Source organism: Sarcophilus harrisii, chromosome 5 (assembly GCF_902635505.1).
Source record: "Sarcophilus harrisii chromosome 5, mSarHar1.11, whole genome shotgun sequence".
Lineage (NCBI taxonomy): Eukaryota > Metazoa > Chordata > Mammalia > Dasyuromorphia > Dasyuridae > Sarcophilus > Sarcophilus harrisii.
The window spans coordinates 186,347,936-186,373,234 of record NC_045430.1 but is presented as its reverse complement, the minus strand read 5'-3'; the positions used below and the strand labels follow the sequence as shown (position 1 = coordinate 186,373,234).

At 34.1% G+C, this 25,299-nt stretch overlaps 1 protein-coding gene across 1 annotated transcript in view; it reads left to right on the top strand.

Annotated features, from left to right (window-relative positions):
• DGKI (diacylglycerol kinase iota) overlaps positions 1–25,299 on the top strand; it is a 552,148-nt gene that overhangs the window by 226,309 nt on the left and 300,540 nt on the right. The window contains exon 6 of the mRNA XM_031939143.1: positions 14,816–14,881. Coding sequence (XP_031795003.1) covers positions 14,816–14,881 — 66 coding nt within the window. The remainder of the gene's footprint in view (positions 1–14,815; positions 14,882–25,299) is intronic.

Here is a 25,299-nt window from a genome sequence, read left to right as displayed (position 1 = left end):
AAAAAAGTGAGAAGAGGGAGCAGGGAGAGAGATAGACAGAGACTTAGAAGACACCAGAGAGACAAAGACAAAGCTAGAGACAGATGGACAGACAGAAGGGAAGAAGAAAAAGAGGAGGCTTCTCTTTCTCTTCAAATCTTTGATTTCAATTGAAGTAAAATCTGAACTAAATATGCCATAATATTCTCCATCACTCAACTTAGTAAACCATACTGTTTGAAAATGATTTTTTTTTGAGAATTAGGGCTTTTGAACATGAATATAAGTAACTGAAGTATTGGGAAGAGAAGTAAGGTTATTATGCCCATATATAATAAATACAACTTTGTAAATAAAAAGAATGATATTTTGGTATAACTGTCAATTAATTTCCCAGGCAACAACAGTAGCAACAAAAACCAGAGAAAAGAAATTTAGGAGAGGTCGCAGGAATAAATGAGGCAATTTTGTCACTACCAAATTAAAGTTAATGTGAATACCTTTTGTTTTTACCAGTCTATGAAAAGGGAAATTATATTTATGATTATATTTAAAATTTCTGTAGTTTGCAAAGGAAAAAAAAAATCTTTCACACAGGCAAAAAAATTCCAAAAACAAAACTGTTTCTAACTATGCAAACTAAGGCTCATCAGTGCCCTCTGAATTTCCTTTTTTAAAGGTACCTAAAGGATAAAACTAAACTCAAGCAACTCTTACCAATGATGTTCCAAAGTAAAATTTCCCACAACCATAGTTCATAGGAATGGGAATGGGGGAAATGGTTTGAATCTGTATGTCCCCATTTTAATGAAACATTCTGCATCTGCATTGGCTCCACACTACTATCAAGGGACCATAAAGGATGTAAGGATTTGTCTGGAGGATGAATGCTGAAGGCTCACCATCTAGGACCTGTAATGTCCATCAGTCCTGGACCAGTGAAACCTCAAGGGGTTGCACTAATTACTATGCATGATGACAGGAACCTTAATTGTTTTCCATGGCTAGCTTAAATGACTGAGCTGCCTGTTTCCAGGCTTCTACAGCTCTACCTCATTGCTGCTTCTTTGCTTGCTGGTCAGTTTGGTTCCATACAGACTAGCAATGGCCATAATCTTTTCCCAAATGCTGGTGTCCTCTTTTTCAAACACACATATTCAGTGGTAATCTCCCTTGATTAGATGTCCTAGTCTGCAAGCAAATATATTTGCAGTTGCCCCTTATTGGATGCACTCCATCATTGGCTGAGTCCAGTATTTTTATATTAGATATTCCGATCTTTTTTTTTCAAACACCATCTTCTCAACATAAATCATCTTCCAAGAAAAGAAATGTTGTTTTTATTTTAGAAGACAGCCTTCACATTATTTTGGCTACATAAAATACAGCACATCTGGGAATTGTTCTTATAAAAACATTGGCCACAAGCTCTGTTTGTCACTACCAAATTCATTTTGATGGTGTTTAAATGGATTGTATTCTTTAAGGTAATTTCCCTAAAATACACATCAGACCATGTCACCCTGCTAGTGACCTCCAGCATAAAATATAAAATCCTATGTTTATCTTTTCAAGCTTTTAATAGCTTGTCCCCCCTCCACATTTCTAGTTTTCTTATACCTTATATCTCTCCACATGCTCTTTGATCTAGTGACATTGGTTTCTTTGTTGTTCCTTAGATAAGGCACTTCACCTCTTGACTCTAGACATTTTCATTGACAGTTTTCCCATGTGTGTAATGTCCTTACTCCTCATTTCTGCTTCCTGACTTCCCTGGCTTCCTTCAAGTCCAGCTAAAATATCATTTTCTGTGGAAATCCCCCTTCATGCTAGAAATTTCCTTCTGTTGATCATTTCCTATTTATCCTGTATATAGTTTCTTTGTATATAGTTTTTCACATGTCTTCCCCAGTAGAGCAAGGAGTATCTTGTGTCTTTCTGTTTACTCCCAGAACTTAGTTTAATGCTTGGCACATAATAGGTACTTAATAAATGTACATCAACTGACTGATACACATAGACACATATAATTGAGACCATGGATTTTATTATTGTCCCTTTGGGAGTACTGTGTCTTCTGAGTATTGATTTTTTTTCATTGATGTTCATCTTATATTAGAATAAAATTATATAATATTTAGGAGTATTCCATACCTTTTATCATTCCCCTAATCCATCAATGTATTAACTGGATTAAAAATGGAAGGGAAAGAAAACAGTCTGGATAATCTATACTAGTTTTTTGTTTCCTAAATGTGGCTTTCTTTTTTTAATTGTTTAACTTCAGTGATGGTAGGAATGAAAATACTTTTGTTTGCCTGTGAGGTCTTAAATGTATTGCACAGACTGTCTTAATTCCTATAAACACTTTCTAAGTTCCTTCTGATAGTGTTTTCCCCCACTAGAATCATGGTGATACTATGGTACTACATTCTAATAGTAGTTAGAGACTACAATAATAAGGCTGTAAGTGTCACTGAGTTTCAGTGTCTGGAGTCAATCAAACATTTTCCGCCTTTCTTTGCAATAGCTGACCTTGCCCACACTCATCAACAACTACTTGTTAATGCAGACATCTAGGCTCTCATCATATATTGGGAGATATTCTTGGTTAAACACTTCTTTCGTTCTTAATGTTTTCCTAGTGGAGAGGCAGCTTCCTAGGATTTCAAGTATGTCATTGTATTTCAAGCACACTGCCATACTTCCATGATATCTTAAATATGGTATCAATAGAGTAAGATTTGAGGAAGTCCATGTGGTTTTGATGTATCAAAAATAGAAATAAAACCTATGTGAAATTAAAACTTTGTATCACCTTTTTGGAATAATGCTGATAATATCCACCTTGCTTTATCCTCAGGTTAACCTACTTGCAATTCATGATGAGTCTGCTCTAAAAATAGTATAAGGATTTATTGAGATTATGCAATATTCTGCTACATTTTCTTACTCAAAAGGCAACTATTCCTGAACCTCTTTATCATTTGTTAGAAAGTAACATTGAATTTAAAAACATATCTATTTTCAGTAATGCCTTTATTGCCTTTTGAGTATATTAATAACTTGTGGCAAGCATAAATTGCTTCATTTCACTGATATTTGACCTGATTGTCTTATTGGTAAAAATCATTAAGACCTTCTATATTGATGTCTTAGTTTTTATAATTTATATATTTTATAAGCTTTTGTAGGTCTTTTAAAATATTATTCAGTCTCTTAAATGTGTCCTCAAATATGCAATACCTGGCATGTAGTAGATGTATAATAAATGTTTATTGAATTGAACTGCTTCTTGCTTATGATTATGTCCTTGACACTAATATGGAAGAATAATATCAAAATAATATAAAGCAGGGGCAACTAGATGGCACACTGGATAGAGCACCAGCTCTGAAGTCAGGAAGACCCGAGTTCAAATCTGGCTTTAGATACTTAACATGTCCTAGCTGTGTGACCCTGGGCAAGTCACTTAACCCCAATTGCCTCAGCAAACTAATAATATAAAACAAAATAGAAATAATGTGGAGTATATAGAAATGAGGATGCCCTGAGTCATCTTCCACTCTAGATCCAAGATGATATTGTGCCAAGTTTTGATGTTAAATAACCTTGTGGATCTACTTCTTTAGGCCACTCTAATTAGATCATTAGTTATATTGGGATATTAGGTTGTTTCATGCTATGAACTGTATTTGTTTGGGCCGTCTAGAGGGGAAATTACCTTAAGGAATTCGATCCATTTAAAAGCCATTAACATGAATCATCCTCCAAGAAAAGAAATATTGTTTTTATTTTAGAAGACAGCCTTCCCATTATCTAGGCTACATAAAATGCAGCACATCTGGGAATTGTTCTTATGAAAACATTGGCCACAAGCTCTATGTTTGATATCTTGGAATTTATTCAGATATTTAAAAGTTTGAAAAGAAGTGTAGCACATGCCAGACTATTTGGCATAACTCACAAATAGCACCTGATTTTCTCTGGGAAGCCACCAAGAAACTTTGGTCATGATTCCATGTTGATTTTCTAGCATTGTTCCAGGAGTAGAAGTTGATGATGACGATTTATACTTAAAATCCTTTGGGATTATATTTATGACTTCATTTGCTCCTTACAATAACCTTGTGAGATGGATAGTACAATCACTATTATAACCTTTTTGTAGATTGGGAAACTGAAGCTCAAGGATGTCAAATGGTTTCCCCAAGATAACTCAGTTAATAAATGACCGGGCCCAGACTTGATTCTGAGTTTTATGCCTCCAGATTAACCGTTCTTTCCAGTGATTGTGGTCAGCTTTTCAAAATATCTCAATTTATTCCTAGTTTTATCACAAACCTTTGCTGCAACAATTGGCTCATTGCCAGTTGTTTTCAGTGCAGTAAAAGATGCCATTGTTCCCAACAACATATTTGCATTTAAGGATTTCCTTCTTAAACATGATAGCATTTTATGTCTTTACCATAGAAAGTTGGAAGGAACCTCTCCTTATTTTACCACTGAAAAAACTGAGGGGAAGTTAAATGAACCTCAGATTATTTTTTGAATCATAATTACTTGTTTGCTTCTATTTACTTCCTTACTAAAAATTGTTAGCTTGGTGTTGGGAAAATACAAACAAACAGCACCTGTCATGCATTTTTAAGCACCTTCATATAGTAGTGATAGACACTGGAGTTCAACCTTCATATAGTAAAGATTGATACTGGCATAGGTTAACCCCCATAAGGAAATTCCCCCTGGCAATATAGGTTAGCATCTCTTTCCCAACCTAGAGAGTCTTAAAAGGTTGCCTAAAGCAATGATAAGTAAAATGAATTGTCCATGTTAAGATAGCCATGATATATCCAAGATGGGATGTGATCCCAGGTCTTCCTGTTTCTGAAATCAACTCTAGACTCTGTGCCATGCTTCCCTTCTTCATGTAGTTGGTATTGCATAATTACTTGTTAAATAAATGAATTAATCCATGTTCAGTTTAAGGAATTTGCATACAGGTACAGTCATCTGAGTTGTCTCTATGGTGCTTACTTGTTGGACCTAAAAGTGTGTTGTGGAATACTAAGAATGTCTTGAAACAATTTTTAGCAGAGGTTGGCCATCGAGATCAGATCCTTTGTTGAAATATTATTCCTTTTTCAGCAACAGGAATGAATTCTAAGGAATTATTAATTTCAAGCTTTACCTTAGTTGCTACCATCTAGAGAATTTATCTGAGGACTTAGAAGACAAACAAGAATGTATTTTGTTTTTTTGCTTCTCCATTTTAAGCTATTTTAATTTTAATTCTCCCATTTTAAGCTATAAGACTGCTTTTGGTTTCAGCATAAGATTAAGCTACAAAAATATTCTTTCCCTGGCCCTTGAAAACACACGAGCTATTAGAATCCTTTCCTTCAGTGCCATTTTAGGTTGATTTTTCTGACTTTTCTTTTTGAGAACATTGAGTAAAAGAACAAATAATTCTTCTTTGGCTATCTCAGGTATAGAAATGATGAAGTGGACAGATTCTTGAATTTGAAGTCAGAAGTACTAGGTTGAAATCTTGGCTGTGCTATTTATTGCCTATGACTCTGTACTAGTTGTTTTGTGTTTCTGGGACTTTCTTTATCTGTAAAATGAGAGTGTTGAACTGGATGATCTCAAGATTTATAAACTTAAAATGCATGAACCAGGCATTTCTAGTCCTATACTGTAAAGATTTTTAGCTACAGATAGCCTTTGTTTCTTCTCTTTGAAAACTCTCTATTCATATCTTTAGATCTCTCAATTGGGGAGTGATTCTTATAAATTTAAATCTATTCCTTACATATTTTGGAAATGACAACTTTGTCAGAGAAAATTACAAAGATTTTGCCCAACCTATTATTATTTCTCTTTTAGTCTTAGTTTCATTAAATGCCTTTGACAAAAAAAACAAACACCCCATCCAACAGCAAAAACAATAAGAAAAACCATTCAGAATTGGAAATTAAAACAATGAAGCTTAAGTTTGGTAGAGATTTAAAAAAAAAAGGAAAATGACAGATGTTGGAGGGGCTTCGGGAAAACAGGCACTATTGATGACCCTATGACAGTACATAAACATTCTAGAAAATAATTATACACAAAATGTAACAAGACAGATTATGCTTTTTCCTTCAGCTAAATCATTGCTTAGGTCTGTAATAAAAATAGATTAAAAGATGGAAAGGTCTTAGACATACAAAAATATTTTTAGCAGGTCTTTTTGTAGTGGCAAAAAGAGAACAACCACCACCAAACTTAGAAGCTGAGTGCATGCCCATCAATTGGGAAATGACTGAACAAATTGTGATATGTAAATGTGATGGAATCCTGTAGGAAATGTAGTTCAGGAAATGAGCAAATAGATGATTTCAAAGAGATATAGAAAGACTTATATGAACTGGTGCAGAATAACAATTTATATTAGAACATCATTATAAAAATGAATAATTTTGAAGACTTGTATAAACTAATGAAGAATAAAATGAGTAGGGGAACAATTTATATAATAAAATGACATTGTAAAGATAAGCATTTTAAAAAACTATAAGAACTATGATCGGTACAATGATAATCCATAATTTCAAAGGATTTATGATAAACATGCTAATTCCCTTTTGATAGAGAAATGATAGATTAAAGGCACAGTGTATGTATGTGTGTGTGTGTGTGTGTGTGTGTATGTGGGTATGTGTGTATGTGTGTGTGTATGTATACATTTTAAACATGGCCAATAAGGGAATTTGTTTTGTTTGACTGTACTTATTTATTTCAGGCAATTTGGTTTTATTTATTTTCCTTTTCCCCAGTGTGGTATAAGGTTAGTGGAAGACAAAATAGTTTCTGTTCATCAAAAAATACAACCTTAATTACGAAAAAAATAAGTCTCACCTTAGAGAGAAAAAAGGGTGTATGTACTCCAGGCAATACTTTGGTGTATTGTTCTTATTTACTTTCCTTCTGAGTTCCTTTTAGCATTAAAACATTTCTAGTCTATACTGTAATGATTTATGGTGTGAAGTTTATCTAGATTAGATTTTGCAGCAATCAAGAAATGATGAGAAGATCTGCTTGTTTCTTGCCTTTTTATTGTTAAGTAATGCAGTTTATGTGTCAAAAGTAGGAAAAGGAAGAGAAACCCCAGATTGGATGAAAAGGCCTCAGGTTCAGAAAAATGCATAAGAAATGAGTCTGACCATATGCATAGGAAAGAAGGTTCTAACAAGAAGTCAAGAAAAGCTGATTAAAAAAGGATGGAAAGATTGAGTTTTAACTTCATAAAAGGGACAGATAAAGTTCCAAAAAATAGAAAAAAAGGAACAGAAGGATGTTATTCCAAAATGTAGAGTGGGTTGTGGGAATCTATCAGCACATTTCAAGATATGAGAGGACAACTGGCATTTGGATGTTACTATGGAGTTTGTGAGAGCAGTATTCATTTGAGTTATTTAAAGATGAAGAATGATGTTAAATAATTTATTTGAATGAAGGAACAGTAGATTTGCAGTGTTTGGCCACTGATAGAATCTGGAAGTGATTCCTATGTTCCCATTCAGTAGACATTTGAAATGTGATATATTTAGTAATTATGTACCCGCTACAGTAATAGTCTTTCCCAGATGTACTCTCAATCTACAACAGATTTACTAGCAGTCTAATAGGTTGTTGCTTTACAGAGAACAAAATGCTACCATTAAAGGGGGAAAAAAAAGTTTTCTTAAACCATTAATGTTGATCATCAATACAACCAATAAGGAAAGACATCTTGATATAGAGGACTAAAGGCCGGGCTTGAAAGCAGGAAGTCCTGGATTCACATCTTGTTTCTGTTATTTATTGACCATGAGACCAAAAATTAAATCTCTGAACATTTTAGTGCCTAAAGCAGGTTTTAAAGAAACAAATTGTTGATCTAGATTGGTGGCTGGAATTTCCATAGTAGGAGTGTCCCACATTAACAAAAATTTTAGGCCAGACTAAAGAAAAGTTAAACCAAACACATACATATATACATTTATACATGCGCGTACTTGCATATATATATATATATATATATATATATATATATATATATATATACACAACCACAAATAGACACACTCACACACACAAACACAACCAGCATAGTAATAATTTGTGTAAATTGCTTCAATAAATAGAGTATCACGCTTTTCCAATGACTTCTAAGTCTCTATTTGAATTTTTCAAGCCATTTATTTTTCTGCTTATATAGTCCTATTTAATGTATATATTATTGCATTCTTATTCCTCCACATTGTATTCTTTCAAAAAATTTTTCCAGCTTTCTTTTGTATTCTTCTTTCTTGTTGATCTTTGTTGCATTGTAGTATTTCATTTTCTTAATGTATTCCATTTGTTTAACCATTCTTCTATATTTGAACATTTATTTTTCTTTTTTTCAATTTCATATAATGCTGCTATGAAAATCTTTAAACAGATAATTTTGAGTGTTGTTTTTATAATAAAAATTTCCATATTTTTTCATATTTTCAAAATATTCCCTAATGTCAATTATTAGGTCAGAACAATATCTTAAATGAAGCATATTGAATATGAATTGTTGATTAAATTTCTTTTTTGTTGGAGAGGGACCTGAAGTGTAATTTGTCCATAAAACTTGAGACGTGGACAAGACTCAGAAGAGAGTAATGAAAAAATAATCGTGCTTGAAAAATGAAACCTAAGAAGATACAGATATTATAATAGTAACTGTTTCACATTGACAAGAAAGGCTGTTGCCCTCTAGAATGGTTAAACTGTTCTGAAATCCAAAAAAAGTTAGATTTCAAATAAGTTCAGCTAGCAGCAAGAGCTCCCTGAGTTTGACCTGAGCAGAGTTATCAATAGAATGGGATAGCTGGGTCTTGGGCATACACATTTAGAGGGAGCTAACAATCTTCGTACTCTTTCAGCAGCAGATTAGTTGTAGAATATAGTGTATATATATTCTCTGTTTCTTTCTCTCTGTATGTGTGTATGTATGTGTGTGTGTATTTACATCTATCTTCCTGTCTACCTATCTATCTATCCATCTCTCTATATACATATATGTGTGTGTTAATATCTACCTACCTACTTATCTATCTATCCATCTCTCTATATCTATAATCTATATATGTGTGTGTATATTTATGTTTAAACATAAATATATGTTTATTTACTTATCTAACTACTTATCTATATATCCATCTCTCTCACTATACATATGTGTGTATTTATTTGTTTACTTAAGTACCTACTTATCTATTTCTCTTTGTATGTGTATCTATATGTGTATTTTTATCTATCAACCTATCTACCTACTTATCTATCTATCCATCTTTCTCTCTATGTATATGTATATGAATATATGTATATTCCTGAGTATTACACCTTCAATGAGCTTCACCTTGCCCCCAATGGGAAAATATTATCATTTCAGGGCCTTCATCATTGGTGACTGGTGTCACGGTACTTCCTTATCTTCATTTCCAAATGATTTATCTTTAAAATTTGATTCAAGGAAGCTTTTTTGAGATGTTTGACCTGTGTAGGAAAACTGCTCACTATTCTTTTGTTCAGAAATGGTGTTTAGCATCAGAACTGAACAATCTTTTTGGATACATTCTTCTTCTGGGCCAGACCTATGATCATAAGATCATTAAGAATTATAGCTATTATTCTTAATAGCTATCCTGTTTATGGCACTTAATAAACTTTTTACAATTATTATCTCATTTGTATCTTATCACAAACCTGGAAGGTAAGTGCTATCATTAGCCCCATTTTACAGATATGAAATGGAGGCAAATAGAGGTCAAGTGACCTGTTCAGCCTCATATAATTAAGTGTCTCAGGCCACATTTGAACTTGTTTTCCTATCTCCTCATCTAGTGCTCTGCCCAGTGATTCAGAAACCTTGCTGCCCAGTCAGTAACTTTGTAATGCTGGAGAAACTGATGCAAAAGAGAGATTAGAGAGTTTTTAATATTTTATTTGAAAGGGAGAGATTGTGCTGGGGGCATGCTGCCCTCAGGGCTGATGTCCAAAGCATCCAGCAACCAATGTGAGTTCTCAATGACCTATATATGCAGGTGGCTCAGCTACAGGGGTAGACTGAGGCAGGAGTGGAGTCAGAGGACTGAGAGTGGAATGGGTTATCAATCCGGTTCTGAAAGAGTGAGGGGAGGCATTGGACATTCTGATAAGTTGGGATACAGAAGAACAATGAGACAGAATGGGGGGAGGCACCAGGACATTCTGATAAATAGGGAAGGGCTAGGGTCATGATGTCATGATGTCTAAGATAGAAGGTCTTTCTCCTTATCTGGATCATGATGATTAGGAAGGAGAGGTGGTGCTGCAGGACTGAGCAAAACAATTAGGAACTGAGGCAGAACAATTCAGGAAACTGAGGCAGGACAATTTAGGGAAACTGAGTAAGAACAGTTAAGGAAACTGAGTCAGGGCAATAAAAGGGAACTGTGGCACAACAACTCCTGAAGCCGATTTGTAATTGTCATAGAGAGGTTCATGACACTGTGACATCCAGTAACAGAGAGACAGAGCTTGAAAGTAGGTCTCTAAATTTCAAAGCCCCTCACTGTCCACTATATCACACTGACTCTGCTTCTCAGAATTATTTCTTCCCTTTTGTTTGTCCCTTAATAAGAGATAGTAACATCAGTGGTGGGAAAAAAAGAAGGGCTGAATGTAGAGCATTTGGATGTGTGACACCTGAGTTAAAACCCTTGGATGTTTTTGGGCAATGACTTCACTGAGCTGCTACTTCCTGTTTTGTAAAATGAAAAGTTCGGATTCAGTGAGCTCTGGGATCCCTTTCTAGCTCTCTGGAATCTCCCAGCTCCAGTTTTCTCCGAGTTTCCTTTCCTAGGAATTCTAGGGCTCAAGGATATTTTCATCCAGATGATGGATTTAGGCACTTCAGTGAACTATTTTCATTGGCTTGCATTCCTTGTTATTTTCTAGCTAAATTATTTGGAATTTTAGGGAGCTAATATAGTTATTTGTAGTATTAATTTGCATTCTTAGGTTTCTGTACTTCATGTTCTTATGGCATACTATCATATAATAATCTTGTCACCCTATGGAACATGGGTATCAGGCCATATTTACATTTCTCAATTATATCTACTTTCCCCCTGAAAATTTTAGCAATAAAACAGGTGCTCTCTATTCTGGAAAGGCAGATGAATGCACCAATTAATTGCTCAAGTTCCCCTCAATATTAGTATTGGTTTTTTTTTTCATTGTAATTTCTTTGGGGAGCTTGTAATCAAGAAAATTTTCACTTCCTGAGTTCAAATGTAGCCTCAGACACTTACTAGCTGTGTGACACTGAGCAGGTCACTTAACCCCATTTATTTCAGCTTTCTCGTCTGTAAAATGAGGTGGAGAAGGAAGGGAAATCACTCCACTGTTTCTACCAAGAAAACCCCAAAAGGAATCACAAAGAGTTTGACTGAAACAATGGAACAATAATGATCTCATATATCCATTAACTAGTAATATAGTAAAATTCACTAAATAGTGAAAAGAGGCAACTAGGGAGAACTAATGCAGTGACTGCAGGAAGGCCCAGACTCACAAATTTAGTAGCTGTATGGTCCTGGGCTAGTCAGTTAACCTCTGCCTCAGTTTCCTCATATGTAAAGTGGGAATAACAATAGCAACCATCTCTCAGGTTTTTGTGAGGACAAATTGAGATAACCTTTGTGAAGTGTGAATCATAAAGTACTTTGTAAATTCTAGCTACATATTTCAAATCCAAGGGAAATCATTTTAACTCTAAGCATTAATTTCTTCATCTGTAAGAAATGAGGTGCATTGAATTAGATAATTTTAAAAGTTTCTTTCAGAGTTAAATTCTATGATCCTTATCTCTCTGAATATCATCTTAAAATTTTTGCCCATATCCTTATTTTGGATTGTAGGACAGGAATGGAACTTTCCTTAGTCAAGTTCTATCAAGAGGAAAATCAGAATGATTTTTGGGAATATATCCATTTACAAACTTTTATTATTCAAAGACTTAATAAAATCCATGAGCTTTTGATCAGTGAATGGTCTATTAAAGACTGAAGGAGATGAGAAATTGTCTACTGAAGTGTCTGTTATTATTAGAAGTATTCTCATCTCACATAATGCTATAAAAGTCTTATTTGATTTCTAGGGGGAGTCATAACCAAGAAAATATGCTGGATTTGGAGTCGGAGAGTTTGGGCTCGAATGCTTGCTCTTCTAATCTAATCTGATCTAATCTAAAATGACCTTGGGCCAGTAATTTAACTTTGCCAGATTTGAGGTTCTTCATTTGTAAAATGCGATGGGTCACCGTGGGGTTTCAGCTAGATGATCTCTCAGGACCAATCCCTCTTTAAATCTATGATCCTATAAAGTTTTTACTTACTTACTCTAGGAAGGAGGAAAAGGTGCTTTAGGTCAGAGTTTACCAGAAATATTAGTTTGGGGTGTGTTTACTCAGAAAATAGCACAACAAAAAAATAATAGTAATACTTTACTCAACTCTTGAGGTTTTCTTCTCCCCTCCCCCTCATATTATTATTAGAAAAACAATCTAGGTTTTTCCGGTCAGTTTCACTTGACTATTATATTTTTACATGAAGACTAATAGTCCCAAGAATTGGTTCCCTTTTCATACTTTATCCAAAAGGTTGGTATTTATGTTCCATAAACATTTTTTTTCTGAGATAAGTCAAGAAATCTCTTTATTCTGGATCATTAAATCCTAGGATTAAAAGGGACCTTAAATATCATCTAGGTAAGGGTTTTTGAAGGAATAGAGTGGGTTCCACCTCTTCTACTACATCAAAAAAACTTCACTGACCCATAGAACGTTTTCTTTTTATTTTCTCTAATCATTCTTCTCCCTCTCCTCCTTTTAATAACATGAAAAAGTCGTGTTACCTGTGTCTGATAGTCTTTCACCGGCAGTTCTTGAGCATCCACTATCTTCCAGGCACTGTGCTAGATCTTGGAGATACAAAGATAAGAATGGCATTTCTGCCCTCAAGCAGCATACATTCTATTGGGGGGAAACATACAAATATGCACAAAATATAAGCTAAATTAGATGACTGGTGGCAGAAAGGATACTTGATGTTGAAGGGAGAGTGTGGTTCAGGAAAGACTTCATATAGAAGGTGGCCTTTGATGTGAATCTTAAGGAAACTAGAGAATCTGAGAGTAGGAGATAAGAAAGGAATGAAAGCATGAGATATATAGCCAGTATAGAGGCACAGAGCTTGGAAATGGAATGCTATATATGAAAAACAGTGACCAGAAAGTCATTTTCTAATCTCTTTTATTTTTCCCCCCACCCCTGCTTTCTTGCCTCCTCTTGTGTGTTGTCTTGCCCTATTATATTATAGGCTACTTGAGAGCAGGGACTTTTTTATTTTTAATTAATTGTATTCCCAGTATTTAGCATTATTCCTGATGTGTAACAGATACTTGATATGTGTTTATTGGATTGAATTTTCAGGGATTACAAATTCCCTAATTTGTCCTTACTTATGATCACTCCACTATCTTTGCCAAGAAAACCCCAAATGGAGCCCCAAATGAACAGTTGGATACAACTGAACTGATTAAACAACAAATGTGTTTGGACTATTCTGTCATCTTTCTTCTGTCTTCTTTATCTCATCTTTTCTTTTTTTTTTTCCTTGATCTTTACTTCTCGTATCAGTGTCCTCTCAGTGGTCATCTTATAATGCTGGAGAAACTGAGGCGAGATAAGAGATTAGAGAGTTATAATAATTTATTTGAAAGGGAGAGATTTACTGGGACCAAAAGAATCCATGTTTTGGTCCCAGGGCTGAATGAGACTATTGTCTCCAAGAATCCAGCAGCAAATGTCAGATACAAGATTCTTTTACAAGGTAACAAGAATGATGACATAATGGAGGAGGTATCTGGGATGGGGATGACCTAATGGAAGGAGGTACCTGGATGGGGTTGACTTAATGAGGGGAGGCACTTAAGATGACATAATGGCGGAAGGTAATGGAGAGGCTCCTGATATTCTAATGATGTCTAAAATATAAGACCTTTATCCTCTCAAACTTTAAAAGGGAATGGTTATAACTGAGTAGGACAATTAGAGAAACTGGGTCAGGACATTAAAAGGGAACTGTGGCACAACAATCTGGTCTAGCAAAATCCCTAAGCCCTGGTCCAGTGTGGTGGTGCATGCCTGTGGTTTCTGCTACTGAGAGATTGGGAGGGTGGCAGAACACATGGGCTTGGGAATTCTGAGCTACTATAGGGGTTAACTGATCAGGGGTGAGCACCAATATAGGGATCCCCAAGTAGTCAAGGACCACTAGACTACCTAGGTTAATCTGACACAGGGAAGAAAAGTAGATCAAGTTAGTTTCCTTTTGGGGTAATATTACAATAAGGTCATGAGTCCTAGGCACTTCCTAGTTAAGGAAATCTAGTATCAGGAAACAAACAAAAAACAAAAATGGAACCCATGACAGCCTGAATTCACTGACAACTCTTGATTTGAAAGACTTACCCTGAAATTCATGGGTCAGTCCTAATACTGATAATCTCTGAAAAGTGAAAATTCTGCAGTTTTAGGAATTAGGTCAGGTTCTGAACTATTATCTGGTGCAAATGTGTGTGTGTGTGTGAAGGTGTAGTGGGGGATTCTTTCCTTCATTTATACAAGTTTGGAAAATACTTTGGAGGAAATGATTTTATAGAAATATAGTGAAAACTAATTGATATTTTTCTTCCCAAAAGGGACTCATTTTATTTTCTTCTCTTGCAGAATTTTGTCCGTCATCACTGGGTGCACAGAAGGCGACAGGAGGGAAAATGTAAGCAGTGTGGGAAGGTAAGGGGTTCAGCTACCCCGTGCTTTTGCACCAGGATTCCTTCTGGCGTAATCAAGTACTCTGGAATACATGAATATTGTTTCCTGTGTTAAATAAGTAGTGTGTTCATTTTAACTGTGCCATGAAACTCCAAGTCCCTTTCCTGGGACAAGAGGCTTAAGATTAGTAAACATTTACCCACATATAGCCTGGAACCAGACTCACTTCATTACTTTCTTTCTATCTTCATTATACACTCATCTCTTACCAGCATTTTCTTTCTATATATTGTATTCCCCTGTCAGAATGTAAGTTTCCTGAAGGTATCCTCTGCTTGCTTTTATTTCTAACCCTTAGCACAGAACTATAACACATAGTAAGCACATTATATTATAATTTCCATTCTGTTTTTTTTTTCAGAGAGAACACATTTCTCAAACTGCTTTATTGAGGTTCAGTTTGTTCCCTAACATAGTCAGGGAATCCTAACCTCATTAGAGGGTATTATTACATTTAAGAAGTGATAAATTGCCTTCTTTCTTTAAGCCTGGTGTTCTGTAGGAAAAATGACTCTTTGGTGGTTAAATCTTACTAATGAGAACTGCTAGCAGGTAATATTTATTTGCTTAACAACTAATAGGTTGCTGAGCAACAATGCTTGTCAATGAAGGTCTGAAATGAATTGAATTGATGGGAAATCCAGCCAGAAGTTCTGAATGCAGTGTTTTACTAGAACCTTATCCAGTGGCAATAATATAGTGTTTTGCTCACAACAACTCTGTATGATACCTTTCTCCTTGTGACTTTCCAATGTGTGCTATGCACACTTCTTGTTTTTATTGAGCCCATGGTGGTGTTAGGGGGTGGTATTGGAGGAAGAGTCCAGAGCCACTTGCAAAAGCATAGAAGGAAAGGTATGTAGTACCCCTAAATAAAGTTTTTTCTTGGCATTTTCCTTTATTAGTGGATCGGTTGGGCAGGAGAAGAGACACAGAATAGACTTCCTTTAATGTTTTTGTTATTGGAGATTCATATTTTTAAAAAAAATAAAAATCTTTTGAAGATGCTGCAATAGTTAAGCCCATCAGTTGCTCACATTTTGGGGTCATTGCTAGCAACTCATTGGTGTGATTTCAGTCTTCAAGAGATTACAAGTCCTTCCTATTTCTCATCAAGTAGGAGTCTTGTACCCATTTACATTCTATCAAATCAACCCAAGAAAATCCATTCCTTGCAAAGAAAGATGAATACCTAGACTATACATCTTTTGTTTTTCATTATCACCATAAGAAAGATCTACCTCTTCTTCTGGTTTTAATCTGTGACTATAATGTCTTAGATGACACCTTGAACAAAAGCTATTCTGAGTAAACTACTTCAGGCTGCTTAGGTCTGTTGTAAAATTTCATTATCCTTTTGGTTCTTCATCATTTTTATTTTTTTAAGATCATGGTGGTCAAGGAACCATAGCCAAATTGTATCACTGGTGGGCTATTATTGTTAAGTTATTGATTTTTTGTTGATATAGTTTAGGATCATTGAAAGCACCATACAATTTTCCAAAAGCATTAGCATATCTTTTCCTCCTACTCAGTCTAGATATAACTATTATTAATCTACAGAGATTGTTTTAAACAGATATATTAATGTACTAAATCACTCATTTATCTGTCCAACCTCATATTATAATCTGGGCAAAGTAAGTTATTTGTTTACTTTCTTTTTCCATTTATAAATAGTTATAACTTTTCTTTTTATAGGTTCAGTGCAATAAAATGAAGAGAGGAAAGAACAAAATGAGAGAAAGTGAAGATGAGAGAGTGGGAGTTCAGAGCAATTGTGATTGAACTTTTAACTTTTCACTAAAAGTAAACTTCTAGAAGTTCAGAGGAAGAAACAACATGGATGATAGGTGTCATTATAGTTCCTTTAAGCTTAAAGTATATGGAGCATGAATTAAAGAAGGTTGGGTGATCCATAAATCATGGAGATCAATTAGTAGTCTATTGTACTCATTTTAGTGAAAGGTAAGGAGGGCCTGAACTATAGCATATACAGTGTAAGTGGAGAGTAGGGTTTTGTGGGTATCCTTTATGAATTGAATAAAATCAAAGTAGTGGTATAATTCAGCCCCTGTTTTGATAACTTTCTGTGCCTGTTATAAATTTTTAGAAAACTCTAGCTGTATTAACAGTTAACCAAGTTAAAAATCAAATGATTGCCAATAAGCCAAAAGCCAGTATTTTCCTTCGAAATTAAGTGATGTCATCAGAATTTATTCCCTTTTTACACAAAACTATTATATAAAATTATTACTCACATATTTCAAGTTGCTGGAAGAAGAGAGCAATCAACAGAAAGTCAAGTGTATTCAATATAGAGAATTTTGAAAAAAATATTTTCAATGTTATAATGGTCTGAGGGAGCCTTTCATCCTTTATCAATCCTTCCTGCCTCTCTTCTAGAAGGAAAGTGGTATTTGTAGTGCCTAAGTCATCTAATTCTAAACTTTCCCTCCATGTTCATGTTTTAAAAAAATTTTTTTTGATTTGATAGTACATAATGAAATCTTTCTTAACAATTGAATATTCAGTGTTCAAACAGCGACAGCATCTGCCAACGCCTACAGTGGCAGATTTTTTTAGACAGACTCTTAAAATTGAGTAATTAAGAATCTGGATCTCTTTACAGCATTGAGGTCCTAGCCAATTCCTTTACAGCAGGTGGTATGTAAGAACCACAGTTATAGAGACTGTTATATGACTCTGTTTATGTTAACATGTTAGACAGTGACATCAAAATCAGCCTTGCTTGTGACTCCATTAGGCTAGAATCCCAAGTAGCTCAGACCTGAAAATACTTGACTTAGAAATTCATTCCATTTTCAGAATAAACATGGCACTTAATGCCCTCCAATGGTATTATCATAGAATGGGGCCTAGTCCAACCTGTCCATTTTTCAGATGAAAAGAATACTGGATTTGAAGCCAGAAAGACCTGAGTTTGAATTCTGACTCTTATTAACCTCATCAAGCCTTTTTTTTTCCTTCTCTCTAAAATGAGAATAATAATAATGTTTCTCAGGGTTGGCATGAGAATCAAATTAGATAACATACATAAAGTGTTTTTGTAAGCTTAAATTAGGACTCTCTACAGCATGAATTATTGATGATGATGATGGTGATGGAGAAGAAAAGAATGAGGAAGATGATGACAGATGCAGAAAGTTTGAGAGACTTGCTCAAGTTATTAAATTGGCAGAGATGTATTCAAACCTTCATCCTCTGGTTATATCTAGGGCTTTTCCTATCATGTGTGCTGTTCCTATTTGCTTACTCTAGTATTTATATAACTATTCTCAAGGAAGTTTTTAAAAAGGCTCCTTGTTAGTCAGTGACAGGTAATTATTTTTATCATTTGAATCTATAAAAACCATTACTAGTGCTATCCTATCACATGCATGGAGCAGGTAGCGTGATGTGGTACAAGAGAACTAGTTAAAACTAGAAGATGTAAATTAAGTTCTTGCTCTATCACTTGCTAGCTTTGTGATCTTGACAAAATCAATTAATGTCTGAGGGTTTTATATTCCACATTTGTACAATGGAAACAGTAATATTTGCCTGATGTCACTGGATTATTTTGAGGAAGCATTTTATAAACCTTAATATCCTACATAACTGTGTGATTTATTCTTAATTACAGTTAATTAATTCTTAATATATCATATCAAGTTTAGTCAGCATTTGAGGAATTTTCCCTTGCTACTTACAAATATACCTATGTTTCTCCCATCTGTAAGAATTCTTTACTTGATTGTGTCATTCCCTTAAACTGCACTATTCTTGTTTTCATGTAAAAAAAGGATCTTCTATACTCATTCCCTTTTTTTCTTCATTTTCTACTCATTTTTCATTTGTTTGTACCTCTTCACTGAAAAAGTTTTCTTCAGAGTTATACATAAGTAATATAAATGCCAAATCTGATTGTCTTTTTGTGGATCTTACTTGATCCTTTTGTAGCTTTTGATGATATTAAACACCTTCTCCTTTTTGAGCACTTTTCCCTCCCTTGATCTTTGTGACATTGCTCTTTCCTGGTTCTCTGACCTTTTTCAATTTTCTTTGCTGGAGCATTATCTAGCTTCCCTCCACCTACAAAATATTGGGTATCCTATAAACTTCTTTCCCAAATTTAAGTGATTTTTTTTTAATATCCCCAGTGTTATATTGCCAACTTCCTGTTGGGCAACTCCAACTTGTTATCCTATCTCAAATTTAACACATATGAAATGAAATTTAATATCCTCTTTGTTGTTCCACAAGAAAGATATTCCATCTCTCAAATTGGAGTATTTTCTCTGGTGTCTTCCATACCTAGAATATTCTCCCCTAATTTGGCCCCAAGTTGACTTCCCTGGCTTTCTTTAAACCTTGTCTATGTGTGGAATAAAGAGATAAGGTGAAGAACTTACAGGAATGTGTGAATTCTTTTTCTGTATTTTATTTTCATTATTTCTGTGTCTCTGTAACCTGCATAAGTACAGTATGTGCAGGCCCATATTTACTTGAGCCTTGGCCAGCTATAAATATATTTACTTAACCTGAGCTGATGACATTTATCAGTATTTGACATTTATTGATATTTAGACTGTTAGTTTAAACACTGTCTGCTTGATTATCTGAAGCCTGAAGGCCTGATTTTCTGTTTCCTAGAAATCAGGTGATTTCAGGGAAACAGAAACCTTTCATTCCAGTCTCTCTGGATAGCAACAACCAATTAGGTGCTTCCCCCGCCCCTCTGCCCCCTTCTCAATGCTCTCTTACTTGTGATGTAATCTCTCGTATAAAAGCAGTGTATCTTTACTACTTCTTTAGCCCTCCTACCGTGAGCTTTCTCTTTCCCTTATCTTGTGGTGGGACTGCTTATCCTCATGAGGATTAATAAACAATCTTTCTGTTTTCTACTTTGAGTGATCTCTGAATAGTCATTTTGGGTAAGAGTCTTTTTACGTGCCACAAATCTATAAGAACCTTTTCCCAATCTGACTTAATTCTATTTTCTTTCCTCTTCTAATTATTTCCTATTTATTCTCTATGAAGCTTGTTTGTATGTATTTGTGTTCTCCTCCATTAGACTGTGAGTTTCTTTTCTTTTAAAAATTTAATAGCCTTTTATTTACAGGTTATATGTATGGGTAACTTTACAGCATTAACAATTGCCAAACCTCTTGTTCCAATTCTTCACCTCTTACCCCCCACCCCCTCCCCCAGATGGCAGGATGACCAGTAGATGTTAAATATATTAACATATAAATTAGATACACAATAAGTATACATGACCAAACCGTTATTTTGCTGTACAAATAGAATCAGACTCTGAAATATTGTACAATTAGTTTGTGAAGGAAATCAAAAATGCAGATGGGCATAAATATAGGGATTGGGAATTCAATGTAATGGTTTTTAGTCATCTCCCAGAGTTCTTTCTCTGGGCATAGTTGGTTCAGTTCATTACTGCTCCATTGGAAATGATTTGGTTGATCTCATTGCTGAGGATGGCCAGATCCATCAGAATTAGTCATCATATAGTATTGTTGTTGAAGTATATAATGATCTCCTGGTCCTGCTCATTTCACTCAGCATCAGTTTGTGTAAGACTGTGAGTTTCTTGAGGGAGAGGACTGACTTTAGATGGTTTTTTATGTCCCTACTGTTTAGCATAGTGCCTGACACAAAGTGGTACTTAATAGATATTTATTGATTGAGTCTTCACTAAACTTATTCTTTCTCTCCTACCTATTTATGCGGAGAACATTCCCATTCTTCTAGTCATCAAGGTTCACAACCTAAGAATTAACTTTGATTCTTCCTTTTCCTTCACACTTCCCTATCCTATCAATTCCAGAGGTTTTTTTTTTTTAACTTTATCTTTTAAAAAATCTGTCATACTTGCTCTTTTCAGCAACGAGGTGATTCAAGGCAATTCCATAGACTTGAAGTGGAAAGTACTATCCACATCCAGAGAGAGAACTATGGGGATTGAATGTGGATTAGACCGTAGTTATTTTCATCTTTGTTGTTGTTATTGCTGTTTGCTTGTTTTTTTTTTCTTTTTCCTGTGTTTTTTTCTCTCTCGATCTGATTTTTTTTGGTTGCTTAGCATGATGAATATAGAAATATGTTTAGAAGAATTTCACATGTCCAACCTATATCAGATTGCTTGCTATCTTGGGAAGGAGAGAGGGAAAAGGAGAGGAAGAAAAATTTGGGACACAAAGTTTTGCAAAAGTTAATGATGAAAACTATCTTTGCATGTATTTGGAAAAATAAAATACTATTAAGATAAAAAAAAATCTGTCATATTTGTCTCCTTTTCTCTTCTCACATGTTCACTACTGTAGTTCAGTTCTTTATCGCTTCAGTTATACCATACAAATAGACTTAACATCCATTTCTCTGATTCTAGGCTCTCCCCTTTCCAATTATTCTCTTCCACACAGCTTTCAAATTAATAATACACAGATCTGACTGTATCATTCTCATGCTAAAAATACTCAGTCCTTCTTTATTACCTATAGGATTAAATGTAAACTCATCACCAGCTGGGTGTTTAAAGCCTCCCACAGTCTGGCTCCCACCTACCTCTCTAGACTAATTTCATATTATGAAATTCCTTTACAAATTCTTCAAACTGGCCTACTCTTTGTCTCCTGAAATTAACTATTCCTTTCTCCATCTCTTTGTTTTCATACAGGCTGTCATTTATGAGTAGAATACATGCATTCTTACCTCTAACTCTTTGAATATTAGACTTAAAGCCTTAATTTAGTTTTGACCTCTTAAAAGTTTTTTCTGATTGCTCTAATTGTTAGTTCTCCTTCCTTCTCCCACAGAATATCTTTTATGTTCTTTTTTATCTGTTCACATTCTTTATTCCCCAAATACAATATAAACTCCTTTAGGGCATGGACTCTTTTACTTTTGTATTTGTATTCTCAATGTCTTGTATAAATACTATATACATAGAAGGTGCTTAATAAAATGTTGTTTAATTGAATTTGAATTGAATTCAGAATTCAAATCAGAGTCACATATGCTTCTTGGGTTTTAGGCTCAGTTTACCATCTTCTAAATTTTTTTAAAATTTATTTCATTAAATATTTCACAATTACTTGTAAAAACAATTTTCATATGCCTTTTAAAACAGTGTTGAGTTTGTAATTCACTCCTTTCTTCATGTCATTCCTCCCTCTTTGAGAAGGCAAACATTTGATATTCTTTATACATATGAAGTCATACAAAACATATTTCCATACTAGTCATGTTGAAAAAAAAAGACAATAAAGGAGAAACATAAAGAGAATTTTAAAAGTGTGCTTTAATATGAATTCAGAGTTCATCAATCTCTCTCTTGAGAAAGATATCACTTTTCATCGTGGTTTTTTGAAATTATTTTGTATCATTGTCTTGATCAGAGTGACTAAGAAAAATTGATAATTCTCACAGAATTGCTATTGTTGTGGTTCTGCTCACTTCACTTTGCATCAGTTCATTTAAGTCTTTTTGTGTTTTTGAAATCATCCTGCTCATCATTTTTTAAAGCATAATAGTATTTCATCAGTATCCTATATCACAGCTTGTTCAGCCATTATAGACCTAATAGTGATATTGCTGAATCATAAGGTATACATAGTTTTATAGCTCTGGGAACATAGTTCCAAATTGTTTTCCAGAATTGTTGGGCTAGTTTACAACTCTACCAGCAGTGCCTTAATGTCCCAATTTTTCCACATCCTTGTCAGCATTTGTCATTTTTTTTTCTGTCATGTTAGTCAGTCTGATAAGTGTGATGTGTTATCTCAGTTATTTTAATTGTTTTGCTTTTTAAATTTTTTTATTTTAATTATTTAATAATTTTATTTATATATAACATATTTGTTATTTATATATAATATATAATAATTGTTTAATAATTTTAACTAATTAATATATAACTATATTATATATTTTTAATTATTTTAATTAATTTTTAATCAGTAGTGACTTAGAGCATTTTTTTATGTGACTATATATAACTTCAATTTCTTTTTCTGAAAACTACCCCTTTGTATCTTTTGACCATTTATCAGCTAAGGAATGGCTCTTATTTTTACAAATTTGACTTTGTTCCCTATGTTTTGAGAAATGAGGTGTTTATTTCAGAAACTTGCTATAAAATCTCCCTCTGCCCGTTTTCTTTCTCATATTCCATTCTTTTGTTTCTGCTTAAGCTTTTTATTATCATATAATCAAAATTTTCCATTTTACTTTCTGTGATCTCTTAAACTATTGCATTATCCATGGATCTAACAGGTCCATTTTTTTCCATGCTTCCCTAACTGACTTATGTTATCATAAGCCAATTTATCGATTTTGACCTTTTCTTGGCATAAGATGTTAGTCTATGTTTAATTTCTGCCAAATTGCTTTCCAGTTTTTCCAGCAATTTTTGTCAGTTGGCGAATTCTTACCCACAAAGCTTAGATCTTTGGGTTTATCAATTCTAGATTACTATCTTCATTTACTGCTGTGTATTATGTACCTAATATATCCCACAATCTATTACTCCGTTTCTTAATCAATGCTAGATTATTTTTGAATATCACCACTTTGTAATATAGTTTGAAATCTGGTACTGATAGGCTTCCTTCTTTTAGATTCTTCTCATTGATTCCCTTGGAATTCATGAAATTTTGTTCTTCCTGATGAATTTTGTTATTATTTTTTCTACTCTATAAAACCATTTTTTGGTAGTTTGATAGAATGGCACTAAAACAATAAACTTAAATAGAATTGTCATTTTTATTATATTGTTTCAATCTACCTAGGAACAATTATTATTTCTCCAGTTGTTTAGATCTATCTTTCTTTGGATAAAGTGTTTTAGAATTGTGTTCATATAGTCCCTGGGTTTATTTAGGCAGGTAGACTGCCAAGTGTGAAGACTGAGTTAGCACCCTGGATACCTTAGTATCAGCCAGAGTCAGGATAAGCAAAAGTCTTTGATCTTTATTCTTTGTCGAAGTGAGAGGAATGGACACAGGAATCTCCATACCTGGCTTGTCTTACTCTACCCTCTAATCCCTCCTACAATGCTCTCTATACACCAACAGATCAAGCCAGCACAGAATAGTGAGGCGGGCCATTTTCCAAGCATATGCTAATAGAGTATTGTCCAACAAGTAATTAGCCTTAAGTGCTCAGCTGTCCAAGTGTATCTGCTCATTTTCAGCCCATTACCACCAAGTATTTTGTATTATTTGCAGTTATTTAAAATGGGATTTTTCTATCTTTCTGCTGGAAATTTTTTGGTATTAAAAAAAAATGCTGATGATTTTTGGGGGGACTTATTTTGCTTCCTGTAATTTTGTTAAAGTTTTTCATTTTTTCTACTAGTTTTTTAGTTGACTCTTTGGTATACCATCATATCATCTGTATTTCCTACCTCCATGTTTAGTAACATGGATTTCTTTCACCAATTGAGTATGTATTTATGTGTGTTTGTTTATTTTTTTTCCTTCTCCAAACAGATTTGGATGTAAGGCTCATGTTGCCCTCCCTACTTTCCCCTCTATGTAAAAGCTCTTTTTTTGTGCATTTATGTGAGATAATTTTCTTCATTCTTTTTCTCCCCTTCCTCTCCTTTTTCTCACTCGTTAATTTTTTAAAAATATGATGCAAACATTTTATTAAATACTGCATTTTGCTAAATACTTTTGGGGGTGTATTACTTTTTATCATAATCCCAGCTCTTTTACCTTTTGCATTATCATCTTTCAAACCCTGTACTCCTTTAATATGTAAGCTGCTATATCTTCTATGATCCTGACTGTGACTCCATAATATTTTAATGATTTATTTCTGATTACTTGAAGTGGTTTCTTTTTGATCTGGGAGCTCTGAAATTTAGCTATAATATTCCTGGGAATTTTCATTTGGAAATTTCTTTTAGAAGGCAATTGATAGATTCTTTTTTTTATAAATTTTTAGTAAATTTATTTATTTTTTAATACATATGATTTTATGAATCATGGTAGGAGAGAAAAATCAGAGTTAAAAAAAAAACAGAAAAAAGAAGTGAGCATAGCATATGTTGATTTACATTCAGTCTCCATAGTTCTTTTGCTGGATGCAGATGGCATTTTTTTCTAAAATCTATTTGCTTTGATTTGGATCACCGAACCACCGAGAAGAACCAAGTTTTTAATAGTTGCTCACTGCATATTCTTAATGTTATTGTGTACAATGTATTCGTGGTTCTGCTTGTTTCACTCAGCATCAGTTCGTGTAAATCTTTCCAGGCCTGTCTAAAATCAGCTTGTTCATCATTTTTTATAGTATAATAATATTCCATTATCTTTATATACCACAACTTGTTCAGTTATTTCCCAATTTAT